The sequence below is a fragment of the Vidua chalybeata genome, chromosome 6, assembly GCF_026979565.1.
Source record: "Vidua chalybeata isolate OUT-0048 chromosome 6, bVidCha1 merged haplotype, whole genome shotgun sequence".
Taxonomy (NCBI): Eukaryota; Metazoa; Chordata; class Aves; order Passeriformes; family Viduidae; genus Vidua; species Vidua chalybeata.
In genome coordinates, this window is record NC_071535.1 from 11,986,116 (window position 1) to 12,003,751 (window position 17,636).

At 43.4% G+C, this 17,636-nt stretch overlaps 1 protein-coding gene across 5 annotated transcripts in view; it reads right to left on the minus strand.

Annotated features, from left to right (window-relative positions):
- Positions 1–17,636, minus strand: part of EVL (Enah/Vasp-like) — a 117,508-nt gene that overhangs the window by 14,981 nt on the left and 84,891 nt on the right. For all 5 annotated transcript variants that reach the window (XM_053946637.1, XM_053946635.1, XM_053946636.1 and 2 more), the window contains 2 exons: positions 4,151–4,214; positions 920–981 (listed from right to left, as the gene is read on the minus strand). In XM_053946637.1, the coding sequence (XP_053802612.1) occupies positions 920–981; positions 4,151–4,214 (126 nt within the window). The remainder of the gene's footprint in view (positions 1–919; positions 982–4,150; positions 4,215–17,636) is intronic.

The window sequence follows — 17,636 nt, forward strand, 5'->3', positions numbered from 1 at the left end:
GAGAGGGAACAGTCAGCAGCCTCTAGGAGCCACATCCTATTCCTTGTGGATGCCAAGGCAGGATTTTGGCTAAGTTCCCTATACAGAACAGCACACTAACCTCTGCTGAAACAAGAGTCAAACTCTTTCTGCCACCAAAGGCACGTGTGTGTGTTTGAGCAGGTTTCTAGTCAAAAGGTTTAACAGCTGAGGAAAAATATTTCACTTATGTAGCCAGATTAACTGAGAAAACTTTCCCAAAGCCCAAACACAAGATGGCCATCTCAGCTTGCTTGCTCTGTCTCCTTTCAAAGAGACAAAGCCATACTTTGCAGCTATAAACTATTCCTGTCATCTCTTCTCTGTTTAGTGCAATTTAATATGCTATAGAAGATTTTTGTAAGCTCATTAAATATATATATATTTTTCCATTAAGTTCACAGAAGACTTCATGATCACAAACTCCCCAGTGAAGAGCATCCAGAGCTGTATCTCCCTCTGTGCCGTAGTTTGTTTTGTGCTGCAGAGCAATGGAGAGTGCCTGAGCACATCCAGCACATCAACTCCTTTGTGCTGACACCCCCTGGAAACACGGAGTTACTCTTGTGGTGGCTGTGCTACTTGCTCTCCTTGGGGGGTGTGGAAGAAGCATAGCCAGGCCCCCTTGGTACACCTAAAATGCCCCTCAGCTGCACAAGTTTTGCCAAGTGCAAAACATGCCTAGCTCCACCTGCATGCCTCAGACCTGAGACCCCGCAGAACAACACAACCGTGCCCAAATGCATGTACGTCTCTAGCTGAAAATCTAATCTTTAAAATGTAACTGTAACTATAACCACTTTCAGCAATCTAGCTTTTGTACAGCACCCCACAAAACCCAACAACAGCAAGTAAAGACAGTCAGGGAGAGCAGAGTGTATCTGCTTGATTTGATACATGCCTGTGGTAGAGGTTCTTCTTTCCAGAGATTCCTGGCGTTGTTGCTGTTGCTCCATCACTTGTCTAAAACAGCAATCAAAAACCCTTGGTCATTAGGTATTCCTTATCATTTTGAGTAAAAGCTTTATACCCTGAGAGGCACTGTGTGTCTGGGGAGAGAGCTGATCCCGTGAGATGGAGGTGGGTCTGATTTCACTTGCCCTGGCCACAGCAGTGCCAGTTCCCACCCTGGGAAGCTGAACCAGGACACAGCCCTGCATGCACCGGACACTGCAGGGGTTGGTTGATCCATTTAAGATAACTCCTCAGCAGCTCTGCACAAGGAATAGGCAGTGCCCAATGCCCAGGAGAGCACAGCAAACATGCATGCTGTTAACCTGAAATGTATGAACATTGCAAGGAAAGAGTAAGTGGCATCCCACATAAAATCACAGAATCATGTATTGCATAAGGTTGGAAGGGAGTACTGGAGGCCATCTAGCCAAACCTCCCTGCTCAAGAAGGATACCCTGGAGGACACAGTCCCCAGGATTCTGTCCAGACAGCTTTTGAATATCTCCAGGGAAGGAAATATTCAAAAGTATGCAGTCCAGAGTCTTTTATGGATCAGGAGCCCAAAGCACTTGTAGAATACTAGCATATTAGAATGAAAATTAAAGCAAAGCTTCATCTGTGTTTTAGGGCTGACTGTACGAAGCCTCTGTTGCACATCCAAGCCCGTTTGGCACAGCTGACAGCCCAGCACAGTTGTCCCTGTGGCACCAGCAGCAGTGCAGAGCTGTGCTCCCTCTGCAAACCCGATCACAGCTCTGCACTGCTGCTCTCCCGGCACCTTCCCCCCAGGAGCTGCCAGCTCCCGAGTGCCCAGGCGTGGTGTCCAGCAGGGAGAGGCTCGGGACAGCTCTGCAGGGATGTGCAGTTCCAAGGGCCCATCAGCAGAGTCTGCTCTTGCACGCTGGACTGCTCCTGCAGGAAGGGATGTCCCTGACCCCTGCCACAAACCCACCCTCACTTGGCTCCTCCTAAAAAACCTGATAGCCAAAAACCAGACTACTTGCCAGGCTTCTTGGCAAGTGCATGGATATGGAATAAAGATTTCAACAATATGAAAACACAACTCTGAATTTACCTTGCTGAAGCATTTGGTAATTAAGTTTATTACTATTTTCCTCCACAGTTTCTAAGTCAAATTTGCCTTAATTAGTTTATCTTTAGATCAGTCTTCACTGTGCAGTTTTCTCTTTTCTTAACAGCTTTACTTCATGGTCTGTACAGTAAAGGAAGCTCAACTCTAAGCAACATTTCTATTTTGACTCCTTGCACAGTGTTTTAAGACACTTCCCTGTTACATCTTTACTTGTACTTTCCAGAGTCTGCAATGCTGAGCAATTCTACCTTATTTATATATCAACAGAAGCTTTTAAAGCAAAAACTAGTCCATAAAAATAAAGTTGTATTATGTGGAAAATAAAGAATATTTTAATTTTTAAAACTAATTTTCTGTGTTTCATATGTAGTTCAATATATGGTAAAGGAAAATACATGATTTTGCTATGGAGGGATCAATCCTAAAACGATTTTATGTTCAGGACATGCAATCCATGCAATTTCCAGAAAACTGCAGGTTTCTGAGAAAATTATCATATGTGCAAAGGTGAATTACTTTTGAGAAAGTCTAACTTGGTTGATTCAACTGGTGTCATTTAAGCTATGACACTTTAAAGCAAATAAATAGAAATATTTACTTCAACACATACCCTAACTCTTTCTTGATTGTTATGAATGCAACAGCATCAACTGCACTGCTAAAATTTCAATTGTTAACACATGTACTAAGAATTTCCTGAGCATACTGTTCCCTACCTTAGCTTGGCATTTATTAGCAAAATTTGATGGTGAAGAACAACTTGATACATACGTTTTCCTGTTTAAACCTGGGGAAAATTCTAGGTTTACCTAGAGAACCAACCAGACTGGAAAATTCCAGTCTGACAGAACAGGAAAGAAATATGGGTAAAACACCCCCAAATCATTAGAGCTGCTGCAGAACAGATTGAGGTGCAGGGTGCAAAAATCCAAAACAGGGGTTAGCCACTGCCACTTGAACTCACTGGGTTTCATACCAGCCCTTTCTGCCCTTGGTCAGAAGCAGTTTATATGTGCCAAATGCACCCTCCCACACGTGCTAAAAGGAGAAGTTCTTAAACTCTTAGGAAGTCAAATTTATTCCAGTTGAACTAAATAAAGCCTGGGATTGGCACAAGGCTACTTAAGGAGAAAAGTACAAGAGAAGACCAATTACATTCTGACTTAAAAATATATTCTTTAAACATTTGTGTAAAGATTTCTAAAAAGCCTTTTAAACAGGCAAATTTGCAGGGTAGATACCATAACTTAATTTCCTTCCTGCTTATGTTTAAAAAAAACCAACATCCTAGGCTTTAAATTAGGTCTTCTCTATGCTTAAAGAATGCATCAGCATAATTAAAGTTGAAAGTCCTCTAGTGCAGATGCAGTAATATCTAACTTCATCTACTGGCATATCTTATTCCACTCCAGTGGAGCAAAAGCAGCTTTCCTAGGGCCATGTGCCCTGCAGCAGTCAAATAATACCTACCAAAAGGGCTTTTACTGTCTCTAAACAAAAAAGAATAAATATTTTTATTCTAACATAGCTAAGCTGCTCACATCTTAAAGGTACAGAATAGACATCCATACTGGAGGCCTGAATTACATATGCAGAATGAGTGACTTCCACTGGTAAAAGGAAGAGCTGGATCAGGTTTTTCAGGAAGGCAGTGGGAGAGGCAATATCTCCTGCCTTGGTGTGAGCAGGGGCTCTCTGACCTTTGTGATATCTCTGCTATCCCAAAGTAAATCTCAGGTGAAATATCATCACTGCTGACCCAGTCATGGGTAAATCCCTACCAAACCTCAGGTCCTTCACAGCTATTCATAAAGGTGCAGGAAACTAGTTTCCCTACACTTTCCTTATAGTTTTTGGAGGCAGGAAGACTCCTGAGTACCTACCAAGCAAGGAGTTCACCTAGAGTGTGAACTTTGGCTCACTTCACCCTTTAACAGTCATTACAGAATCATTAACAATAATCAGAAAACATTCAGAACCAGCTTAAAATATGTACAAGTAAAAAGAGCAGTGCTTACTGATGAACAAGGACTGCATGTTGATCCAAGTCACAAATTAGAACTCTGCCACAGCTGATTAACTCACCTTCTCTGTGCTTCCATCTCATCTGGAGATGGACCATTCTGGATCTGGCGCTGGGCAGATGGACCTACAGAAATAATGAAAAGTTGCTATTAAGAAAGAAAGCAAATGTGTCTGCCTTTGAAAAAACAGTGCCACTCAGACTGTTTCTCCACCTTACTATGACAGATAAACCTCAAGCATTATTGTCTTCTCTTTGATTTATTATTATTTTTAGCTCTTTTTTTTTTCCTATTAGACAAATCATTGACTCCTGTACATTTTTAGTCCCACTGGGAGATTCCAGGGGTTAAATGTGGGACCAGATTTGTCCAGAAACTTGGCACCATGGTTGCTGTAGATAATATACTAACCCCTTGGTAATGTGAACGTCTGCAGTGTTGCAAAAGTTGTCCTGTAGAAGGACAGCCCACTGCACTGGGATGCATTTTTACCTTTGGCATGGTTCAGCTCCATCCTTCAGGTAATATTCTGTGCTTGCACAGAAATTCAACTGCCTCTCTGAGTCTGGGAGCACACATTGTGCTAACTTGTGCTGCTCTGATGCTGGGCTGGCATTAAAAGCTGCCTGATAGAAGGTGCGAAAAGATGCAAAATTAAACAAGACTTTTACAAAGGCGACTTTTTCTTTTTACAATGCTGTGGTCTTCTGTTTCTGGGGGATCCACATCAAGCTGAGCTTTCACTGGCATCCACCAACAAAAGCTGACTGTGCATGTGACCATGTAAGTCACATCTCCTCTCTTGATTGATCATTTAATCTCTGTTCTCAGACATTTGATCAAGGACACTGACACTACATGCCATTTTCAGAAGGAAACAATTATTCTGAAAATAACTATTGGTAACATAAGTGGTCTTGCATTTATTACAAGGATTGTTCTATTCATTTGAGGAGGTGGAGTTCAACTGTGATTAAACAGATAAGACTTCAATTAAATCCAACAGAAATTTTCCTGATAAACTGGGAAGGAGGTCAGTTATGTGCAAGAAATTATTATGCCTACCTTATTTTTTAATTTTCAACTGTAAAACTTCTTTTAAAAGTTATCCAACAACAGCAAATCAGAATTAAATACTTACAAACCTAAATATCTCACTCTCAAATTGTTAAGCATATTTATCTCTATATTCTTTATGTATTACTGCCAGGCTGAATATTTTCTGAAAACCAATTAAGAAAGTATGAAAACAGGAAAGATGGCAGAAATGCATAGTAGTCAGAAATTCCAGAGTATTGAGTGATCCTGAGAAAATCGTGCATATTTTTGAAATGTGTTTAAGGACTAACATTTGAAATAAGGGTATACAGAACTTTCTGAAAACCAGGCCTGTGTATTCTAATTTTGGGTCTCCCAAAAATGAAGCCAGTGACAACCACTAAGCCAAAAGCTCTGACATTTAAAAATATCCTATGATTGGGCATGAAGTGAAGACAGTTCACTTTAATGACTCATGACTGACAACTTAGTGTTGTTTATCATAGGTCTTTGGCAAGCTGTTGTAGACAGAAATGTCACGTTTTGTAAAGATCACACGAAATAATGAACGTGGGGAAGCGGTGATTGTTTTGGGAAGCAAGCCTCAGGCAAAAACTTAGCAAGTATTTGGGAACCACCCAGCAGGCGGCTCACGCGAAAGGAGTTTAAGGTGTAGCAAGGACCTCAGAAAGCACACGTGAGGAAGCCAGGGACAGCTTTTAGCTTGATCAAACACAGCTCACGGACACGGACGGCGGGGATTAATTTCATGCTCGATCCTGTACATGTATGCTCCGCTGTGCACGTACAGAAGACAGCTGTGAGGCGGAGGGGGTTTCAGTTCAACTGGATTTCTAGGCTTAATTCCCCTCCACATTTTTAGGTATTTCTCAGACAGAAGCAGACATGAACAGGGAGTGCTCTTGGTGATGCCACGCTCATTTGAAGATGCTTCTCTAGCTGCCCTGTGAGCTGCCTCCGCCAGCCTTTGGGAACAGCCTCACAGAGAAGAGCAGTTCTCAGCACAATGGCCAGGAGAAACAGTTTTGCTGCTGACCCGTTTGCAGCTTCACAGCTGCTGTGAGCCACATTTTTAGCAACTAATTAACGCAGGAGATACTCTGCGAATGTCTGTGGTTCCTCGCTTCGTTGCTTTGCAATAATTAACCACGCTTTTATAGAAGCATCTTGTGATTCAGCTGAAGGCAGATTTTGGGAGCACACAGATGTTGTCCGTGTTTATTTTTTTCTCCTCCTACTCAACCACCCCAGCAGCCGCTCTGCCCTTGCCCTGCTGTCCCTACAGACAGCAAGGGGGAACTCCTGGCACAGGGCACTGCTTTGTGCTGGGTGTGGAGCTTTCCATGTGCTGGTGGCTGCCCCTGCACCGCGGACATGTCCACGTCTGGAACCAGCCAAAAACCAGGAACAAAGCTGTCCCTGAAGGAAAAACCATGCTCCGGCTTCCACTCGCGCCAGGAAGGCACGAACTAACAGGAACAATGCCATCCTTTCTCCTGCTGGACAAGCTCCAAGCAATGTTTCTTTTCCCTCTTTGGCTACAAGTGCAAGCAACACTGACTGCATACCCTTAGAAAAGTATCAAAACCGTTTATTTCTCTGAGCAACCAGTATTTTGTGCTTCTTCAATACAGCAGGTCCAATCTACTAACACACATTCATCATACAGCATGGAAGCAGCCCCTGCTTGGGGTTTTTGCAGCTCCTACAGCCTCCATGGTGTTTACGGACCCGTGTGGTGATAGTGGTGGGCTAAGGAAAGGGTCCAGAGTCAGAGCTGAATTAGAAATACATATGGGCTTTCAATTCATTATATTGAAAATTTTTGTTTTATATATGAAAAAAAATTATGATTTCGTGGAAAAAAATATAAAATCCTCAAACCACAAACAAACAAACACACACAAGCCCCCAGCAGATTATGGGAGGAAAAGAGGTGTCAGAGAGACAGACAGCTCTCCCTCATTGTTTGATGATTCCAGCACATGCTTGGATTGTGGGAGACTCTGGTTCAGCCATCAGGTCTGATGTGTCATTTTTTATATTCTGACAATGTGACATAAACTCCTGCTTATCCTGACAAGAACAGAAGAAATCTTTCCAGATTACAAGTTTCTGCAAAGCTTTTCTTTCCAACAGCAATATCTTTCAAATAAATCGGCATTTTCTGCCATAAAACCCCAACATATCAGTTGCTGAAAGCATTTCTGACTGATGCTGATCCCGTCGTCCCTGTTCAGGCACAGCCTGGGCCGGCGTGCAGACCCACGCTGGGACTCAGCTGGGCAGGGTAATTTGCTGGGTTCACCAGAACTCCTTCTCTTTCCCCCCGGGCACCTGGGGCTCTTTGCTCCCGGCGGTGCTGCTGCCCCACTGCCAGCAGGTCAGCCCCACACTGAGGTGTGACATCCCTGGCTGCTGTGACATCCCTGGCTGCTGTCCCCGCTTCAGCCAGAGCGGGAAGCGCTCTGTGTCCCCATCCGCCGCCACTTCCCCATTCACAGCCTGCCTGTAATTTTAGCTCTCTTGCCGCTGTTGGGCAATCACGCTGCTGCTGCTGCAGAGCCTCTGTCAGCACTTCCACCCCTGCCCCGGGAACCTCAGCCTGCTCTCCTGGTGGGGACTGCACGGGCTGGAGATGTCCAGGCACAGCCACACTAGAGTGGGAACAACAGTGCTGGTGAGCAGCTGTGCTGGTGACACTCCCTTAAACTCATTAGTAGAGACAATTATCCTGGACAAAGCACTCATCTGATTAGCCTAGATAAAGCCTGTAGATAAAGCAGGGTGCCTACACTGGGCCCAAGTGAGTGCAGCCAGAGCTGGATGACACGGCAGGTCGGGCTGACCTAACTTTCCATGGCGAGTTGAAGGACTGAGAAGAGGGATCACTGCTCACTGCAGCTGGGCAGAGCCACGGGCTCCTCCAGCGTGCTGCCACACTGCCACCATGGCACTCCTGTGACAGCGGGTTGGGACTCCACATGTCCTGCTCCTGCCTTGTTTGGTTTGATGTGCAGCAGCGCCGGGCAGAGAGAGGGAGCACAGCCCACGAAGGGACTACAGTGCCCCAGAGCCTGCTCTCAGGCAGTGTGCCTCACTCCTATTGAACATTAACTCGAAGAGTTTCAGACACTGTTACTCACAGGCTGGGTGCCTCAGCAGCATTTTAACAGAGTACATTAAATACCTTCTATAACATCGTTTACACATGGACCGAACTTCTCCTCTGAGAACTGCAAAGTACTTTATCAGCCTTAATTAAGCTTCACCAATGCTGTGAGGCAGAAGTGACTTGATTACACCCAGGCCGTGTCTGCACAAATAAAATTTGGTTGCATCAATTTACCTACAGGTGAGATTTGCTACTGACACAGTCAAAACTATGTAAAAGGTCACCTAAGGCATCCTTACTCTGATGCGGACCGAATTTGGTTTGACCTGAGGCAAGTAGAGTGCAGGGAAAGAAGCATTTCCAGCTCTGTGCCAGAAAACCTTCTCTATCTCCCTTCCTTGTTCCTTGGTGACCAACAGTGCTGTAAGTCTGTGGCAGAGCAAAGTAAAACATATCCTCTTAAAATCATCTCCAGCAATGCTTTACATAACCTCAGTTTACCTTATACCACAGTGGACAAGGAACAGTGTCTATCAGGTACCAACTCTCAGCTGAATTCTAGAAATTCCTGTCTTAGAAGCTATTAAAAGCACCATTCCCAAGATTGCAACTGCTTTGCTTTTGCCTTTTACCTTGAGATTACTTTAATCTAACATGAAACAGGCCCTGCTTAAAGTGAAATAAGGGTGTGAGCATAGGGGGGTCTGTATGAAGTCTGTTCATTTGAACTAAAAACTGATTTAACATTCACTGCTGAAACTTTCTGATGCAGATAAGATTTAAGGACAGTGACAGCTGGAAAAACAAGCCTTGTATGTAACATGGGAATGCCCTCACCTTGCATGAGCTCCTATCTGTTCTAGGATTTATGTACAGGTGTGTATGCTGTGCACAGTCCTTTTCTTCCTGCTTTTTTTTTTTAGGAAAAATCAACAGATGGAACTGCAAGGGTCCCCATATGCAGAACCACACAGCTGTGCATGTGCACTGAGCAGGATGGAAAACATGAAATCCAGAGGGAAGTTACCAAACAAAAAGGCTGTGCAAAGATTCAGTGCTGGAAGATGATTAGAAGGAAACCAATTCACCAGAAGTGCTACTGAGCACACTAACATGAAACCAGTGCCTTTGCCTCAAATGCTAAAGCTGGTAATTCCATTTTTTGGCATAAAATATGATGGCACTTGATTGATCCTGACCATTCATTTATCATGGCACTGGCACAGCATTTGGGAATTTTTCATGCTTGTGTCTTGGTTGAGCTGGTGGAGAAAAATGTACTTTTTTTCTCCTGTATTAAGTAACACAGATGAGACAGTGGTAAAGCAGCTCCTGCTGCAAGCAGCTCCGCTCTGACGGCAGGGGTCACAGTAAATATGTAAAGGATACAGCTTGGCTGCATTTATCTCAGCACCACTGCCTCAGCTCAGCAGCACAGCTTGGCCTCTCAGATAAGAAACAACACAACCAGCTTTAAACAAAATTTAAAAATACACATAGGTGACAGTGCAACTTTTCACAGTGAGATGGCTCCACGGCCGTTTGGGTCAGCATCTCCCCCAAAAATGCAGCCTGGAGTGGTGGGAATGCATCCCTATAGTTAGGGCAAGCAACAGGGATGGGAGCCCATGTGTTCTGATATGGGACTCCCTATATTTTATCTGGTGACTGATCAAAATAAAATATAAGAACTGTGTAAGAACTGGAAATTATTTCCCTCCCAGCAGCTCAGCTCTAACAGGAAGACCAAAACACACACTGATCTAGAATAGCACAAGCTTTTTGGGGTGGGGGAAGGTGAGCAAAGGAAAGCTGCAGTTCTGCCTGGACAGGGGAAGTGGCTGAACCTCGGTTCCCCACTTTGCAAGGAAGTTCTTTGAGCACCTGACCTTGAGGATGGCAGCCCAAGGGAAGGTGATGGCTACACATCCAACTGGATCAGGCCCCAGTGCTGCAGAGCCCAGCGCGTGTGCCCGGACCTGTGCAGTGCTGGCTCTCCAAGAAACAGAGAGAAATTCTGGCAAGACGAATGCAGGACACCTCTGTGCAGGACAGAAGAAGATGGAACTCGAGCATCCCAGGGGCATTCTGTTTACTGAGCTGAGCTCTGAGCAGAAGAGAAACTAATTTGGTGGTGGCTCGGTTATGCGATGATGGAATCGAGGTGGGTAAGGCAGCCACCTGCCAGGCAGCTCCAGGGGGAGACTGCCAGCACCTCCCTCCTTGGCACGCAGGGGCTCTGATGCATTTAGAGAAGCAGCCTTGTTTCCACGGGCAGTTTCATGATAAGTAGGCATCCAACTTAGTTGATGACCAATTGCTTTTGTTAAGGGAGCTGCCTCTGGCTCTGAGAAAAATGTTATGTGCATAGAAAAATATAGGAAGAGTAATTTTACTTTTTTGAACATTACAAAAAGGGAAAAAAAAAAAAAGAAAAATGAAAGGACATAATTGAATTTCTAAGGGTGTACTTTCAATATTGGTGGCTTTATAAGCATGCTCAGGGAAGATGATGGGAGATGTCATCAATCAGTGCCAGAAGTAAAAAAGTAATCTATAAAATTCAGGACCATGAAATTATCTTAAAAAAATAAAAGAAAGTAAATTAACCCCACAATTATTAGTAGCAAGTAAACAAGTCCCCAAGCACTTGTGTTCCCTCCTTTTCTTGATTGTTTTTCAGAATGTGCATCAAGCCTATTTTCCTGAATATCCAGGATTGAAACTTTTCAATAAAGGTGAAGATTAGCTCATAATCTTGTACCTCTAGGCAGTACTGGAGCTTTAAGAAAAACACCAAATACCATCAGAATCTCATTAAAATCAAGAGCATGGGTCATCCTGAGAAGCTGGCACCCCCCACCACTGTATGGGCATTCAGGTGGTGGATGCTCCAAAGAAGCTGAGAGTGGAAATCAAAACACACCATCTGAAGATACGGTTTATGTTGCAAAGATAGTTTCCTGAATTTGGTTTTAGTGAGGATGTGAATTGCTTCACTCCAGTATCAGTTTGCCAGGTGCTGTCCCAGCAGAGACAGGGACACTGCAATGCTGGCCTCGTGCTCTGCAGTAGGAGTGTTGCTGAGCTCAGAAAGCACTTTCCCTTGGATGGCTCAAGCCCCAAACATCTGTTCTGTGAAATATAAGCTGTCTGCTTTTAGCTAAGTATGACTCTGTGTGTTTCTGCACCCAAGTAAGTGCATATACCTGTTTATACCCACTTCACACTTACATTTCTCTACATCAAACAAAAAGCAGGGATTTGATCCCTTTTTTTTTTTTTTTTTGAAAAATGGAATCTTTGAAAATTTCTGAAGTCACGGGGGAAAAGAACCCAGCCACTAGCATGGACAGCAGTTCAATCAGCTAATATTTACACACATCGCTGGTCAAAAATTGCTGGTTTTGCTTAACTATAGGGTTTATAATACATTAGATCAGAAATATATATATATGTATACATATACACATACACCCACCCACCCACTGTAGCCTGGTGCAGCACCCAAGGCACCAAGAGCAGCATGGTCTATTCTTGGCCTAACTCCACATACAACCTTGCAAGGCAAGGCTCTCTATTTTCAAGTGTCTCTGTTTTGTTTCCCTAGTGGTAGGAGAATAAACCCCTCAGGACAGTCTTTTCCATCACGTGGAGCATCAGGGCCCATACACCCATTGAAGCACCATGCACACATAGAAAACACCATATTATAAACACACAGTTTGCATCTAGTTAATGGTTAAGATCCAGACAAGATCCGTTTTACCAAGATTTAACACCCACCATTGCTCTAAGGCAACTATGATGAGTACCTGTACCTGGGTAAGAGTACTGGACAGAAGAGGACTTTTCTACAAAACACAACTAAATGGAGATATATTTGGGGATTTATGAAAAAAAAAAACCCAACCCAACAAACCACATGAAAAAATATCATTAGAAATAGGTAGGATTCCTTGATAATTATGTTGCAGTTTTAAATAAATTCAACAGATAAACAAAATATTCAAATACAGCACCTGATCCCATTCACACTTACATCCAAAGCCAAGCTATCTACTTAAGGGAAGCAGAAGTCCCACTAACTAGGAAGGCCCAGAGTAAACCCACTCATCTCTGCAAATCCTCATTTCCAGAAGAGCTAAAAGGAACTGACAGTCACAGGTAGGTTATTGTGGAGAAAAAAATAGGCAAGTATCCCATTAATTATAGCAGGTATGAAATGCTGCCCTTTTTCATATCTGTTTTTTAAAACCATTATCCATTCCATGAGTACAGATGCTATTCACTAACAAGTAAAAACAGAAACAATCCAACACATTGATTCACAAGTCCCGCATTCTTGCTGTGATGACCTCTCCTGATTTAACAGCCCTGACTAATGCCCGCATCTCCTCAACTTAATGGCTCAATTCTCACAAATATTGTCTCAGCCTCCTACTGCCCGCCTGCCTGAATTAAAAGCAAATTAAAGACAAACGATCCATCAGTGAGCTACAACTGTAAGTGGCTTCCCAGCACAAAAGGATGGCGGCACAGACCATCTCCATGCACAAACGAGCATCCCTTCCCCCTTCCCGGGAGGGCTCAGCCGGAGCACAGCATGCAAGGACGGGACGTGCAAGGCGGCGGGGAGGTTTCCATCACCTACAAGACATTCGGCACAGGATGATGCAGTCACAGTGGCAGAGGCAGAAGCAGTGCCAAATCCATTCCCTGCGGACCATAGTACGGCCGCAGCCTCCCGAGCGCACTCCCGGGGCACCCTCCGCATGCCCGGCACTCCCCGCCCGCCCCGCCACGGACCGGGTTTCACCAGGTGAAATCGATCCCCCGCTGCAGCAGCACAGTGGGCCCGGCCACTTAAATATTTAATTGGACCCTTTTCCTCACCTATCACAACACTTCGGGGTGTCTGAAGCCAGACTTCGTTGTCTGGACTTTCACGTAATGCTGTGAAAGAAAAAAATTGCATTTGCTGCCTCCTGCCCCAGTCAGACCTCCCTGTGTTCACCTACATGCAAGCAATTGCAGTAAAAGCAAAGTGTGAAAAAACAGAAAGTTCAGTTGTCTTGGGGAAAAAAATGGCTGCTATTGAACATGCAGGATCAAGTTCACTGGTAGCTTCTGAAGTCAAAGGAGTTCAGTGATAAATGTTAAGCACAGGTCTTAAAATGTAAGTGTGAACAAGTCGGTTTCAGAGATATGTATATATAGCTGAAGATCCCCATCTACTATTAAATTTTCTCTTCATCATCCCATCATACCTGATCTCCTCTGATCCCAACACTTCACCCTTTTTACTTTGCCTGCTAATCACTTTCCTCTTCTATATTTAAGAGTGGCAGGTCTTCCAGAGGAAATCCAGTTGAAGTTAATGGAGAGTTTGTATGAGGAGGCTAAACGGAATATTTATTCACTCTCTACCTCTGCCTTACCACCTTTGATCCATTTTTTTCCTTTCTCCTTGCCTTTGCATTATTCTGTCTGCTGGGGACTTCACACAGCCTAATACTCTACTCCTCAAGCAAATTCATAGCTGGTTTAAGGGATATATCTCCATAGCCTCAGTGACACTAGTCTGATGTAGATCAACTGGTATTTTGACCCACTGAACTCAGCAGCTAAGTCTTTTATTTAATATCTGACCTTCAGCATATGCTGAATAAAAATTCTAAGTTTTTATAGCTATAAGTTACCTGTGGTTACACCAGGTGAAACCCAAATAGAACAAGTTCATAATTAGCAATGTATCAGAGGCATTCCTATCCTTCTCAGGCAACACTTACTCATCATAACTGAGTAGCTGCTCACTCTCGGTACCTGCCTCCCACAACATTCTCAGAAAGACTGATATGTAGATACTCTAATAGCAAAGCTGCTTATCATATGTTTTCTAACGTTTGCTGCTATGAATGATTTATGTCCCATTTTAAGTCTACAATATCCATACCTCTCAGGTATTCCCCACTATCAGATGGAGCACAACAAGCATTAACCAATCAATATCTGAGAGAGCAAAAACTCTGTTAATAGCAAACTATCTTTTTCACTATGGCACACAGATGGTGTACCTGTATATGCTCATTGTTTTCTGCTTGCTGGCTTATAAAGCCATTAGAGGCACACCAGAAACAGGAATAATAAATACAAACCTGAGACCCTGTAAATTCAGTGTCTCACAGCCATAAATGCCAATGGTTTTATGTAATTACATTCTGAAAATGTAAGAAGATTCAGGAATATATTTAAATGAACAAAAGCGGCATTAAAATTGTAAAGTTGTAGGCGTGTTTTATATTCAGGACTTCAGTTTTCCTAGAGAACATGGTATCATCAAACCATTTAATTCTCAGTTTTGAGGACACTTCAAATCCTTTTTATTCTCCTGTGCTTTCTTCCTGTATCTCACACTGAAGGACTGAAGGCAAGCATCTGGCTGATGTAAAATATCAGCTAAGCTCTCCAGAGTGCTCTCTTGTCCTGCAATACCACTGGAATCACCTGCTCTCTCTAAAGAAAACACTATTACACAAATGTAGGCAGTTTAAAACACTGTATCAAACTAATGACAGAACCTGTAAACCCAGAGATGTACAACTTAATTCTGTCCTAAGGATGTATCTAACTCTTTCAGTGACTTATTTAGCCAAGACTATGTATGTCATATTTTCTTTATTATTTTCTTACACTTATCTCCTAGACAATGAGGTTGTGATTTCTACAGGGTTAAATATGGTCATGATTAATAAAAAGCTAAAAAACATCCTTCCAGGCCAAACAGCATCTCAGAGACTCTCAAACTGATCTAACAGAGATTAACAAATTCCTACAGATCTTTCGGCAGACTTACCACCTGCACAGCAAACCCCCTGCCAACAGTCTGCCATGGAGCCAGAAAACCAGTGAGTGGGTGTGATAACTCCTGCTTCCAACCCCAACTCCACCCTCCTCCCTAAAACTGACACAGTATTTTTCAACAGCTCATTCAAACACAACGTGGCGCAGCACAGCCAGGGCCACCATGTGGCTGAGTAAATGGCAGAGCAGGAGCTCATATGGATGGGGAACAGGTTCTCTCAGAGACTCCACCACCACTTCTGATTCTGAAATAAAGACTGGTATCCACAGTCCCACCAGCAAGAGAGTGACCCCTTCTAAGTGGAAACAGCAGCATGGCCCACAGGAAAGAATAATTAAAGACCCTGAGAAGGCCGTTGCCCCAGACAATATGACATGAGCCACCACCTCTGCTTCTACTTCGGATTAACAAAGTTATGACTTACAGGACACTATCAGTATTGGTCCAAGTTTTTTTTTTTGGGGGGGGGGGACAGGGGGACAGGGAGGGGAAGCTGGTGTGGCCAAAAACATTGTGAAAATACTTTTATAACAACTGCACTAGGATTCCTAAATTTTGGTACATGTGCCACCAGCTGCAAGCAAGTAATTTAAAAGGGATGCTCTATCATGCAGCACTGGGCATAACCCTGCCCCACAGAAATCTTGTAATTTCTTATTAGCATTACTTGACCCTCACAAAGGTTACAACCCAGCAGCACAGATGATTCCTGAAAGAGGGGCACTTGCAGATTCTGTGCACCTAAAGGGATTTTAAGTAACAATTCAATTGACCACCTCTTACTCCTGTACATAAAAACCCTTGACCTCAATTTGAGCATGAAGCAATACCAGCTGGCTGGAAGGCAAGCACTCCCTGAACAAACTGCTCCTGTAATCCTTGCAACAGGAAATCAATTGTGAAAATTGCATTTTGACAAATATAAATCATTACTGACAAAAAGGTGGACAAATCCCTCTTGATGTCCAGCACTTACCTGGTGCAGCAGCCCTCTGGAAGATGTGCTAGAAAAATGCTTCTTTTTTAAAGAGAAGTTGGAAAACACTAATTCCACAATCTGCAACAGTGAAAATGAAGGACAGCTCCGATCCTGCAAGAGGTAGCAGGCAGGCAGGTTACTCTCCTACATGACTTACTCTCCTCCTTCTTGTGCAGGAAGGCTGTAATTATCTGGTTGAGCACCTACTGATTGTATCTGGAGACTGTGCTCCTAAGAGCCAATATGCAGCTGATACAACTCATGTCATTTTACTTTCTGTACATTTTGTCCTTAATTGAAAAGGTTGCTTTCCTTTTCTATTCCTAATATCTATTATCCATGCTTGAGAAGGCACTTAACAGCACATTAGACGGCTAAGAACCCAGAGGCTGTGCCAAAACTGAAATAACACTTAGAAATGAATCGAGTGCTTGGTTTCATTTTAGTAGTGTCTTTATCAATTGGCACCCTGAGAAGGTTTGTACTTTAGAGAACTCTGGAAAACACTCATGAAGGAGAACAATGAGCTTTTAAGTTCCTCAGCCAGACAAAATATATTAAAAAAGCCATTCTCGTGCCATTGACCATATCTTTGTAGTTCTTAGGATGGAAACTTATTAATGTTGTTAAGGGTCAGTGTCAGATGTTTTGTTATACCTGTAGAAGCTGTTTATACTGAACTAGCCTTAATTTTTAGTATTGCCATTCTCTGCTCTCAACCTCCATTTCCATCATCAGTTCCTAAGGACTCCTGGGTACTGTGCCAAGGAGAGCTGAAGTGTTTCCCACTAGAAGAGGATGCTTTTGGGATGGTTGCTGTTCTGCAGGCAATGCAGCCACAAACCCTAGCAATTAGGCTGGGGTATGGAGCAGATTTAAGACCTGGGAGAAATCAGCCTGCTCATCTCCAGGACACTTGAGTTGATGGATCCTCTCCAGAATTTCAGTACGTGCAGTACAGGCACAACTCAGTGAGACCAACTGAGGAATACAGCATGTTACCTTCAGTTCTTGCACGGACAGCCCAGATTCAAGTGCCTGAATCAAGACTCACCCATGGGAGTGAGAAGACTCACCTGGCACAACACCTATTTCAGAACTAGCCCCTAACACATATTTCCAGTTACAAACCATTTTAAATGGGATGCAAGACTGAAAGTTTCTGCCAAGAAATGGAGAGCAAGAAGCATTCCAGGAAAATGCAAGTCTCACAGACTAAGCCCAGAAAAACCCTGTCAACTCAAGTAAAAATTACAGTTACCAGAAAATTACCTGCATTGGAGCATCTTATACTGATGCCATTCTCTAGTAATATGCTCTGATTAAATCATGTCAGTGTTTGTAGTACTAAATTAAACAATATTTAAAAGACATGCTTACACTTTGCATGTCTTTTCAGGGCCCTGCTAAGAGCAAAATAGCTGCACAGAGGAAGGAAAGATGAAGGCTGGTAAGCCATTTCTCATGACAGTTGCCCCACTTATAAGTTATTTAAGCTGCTGTCTGCCAGTAGCCTGTAGTATGGTAAC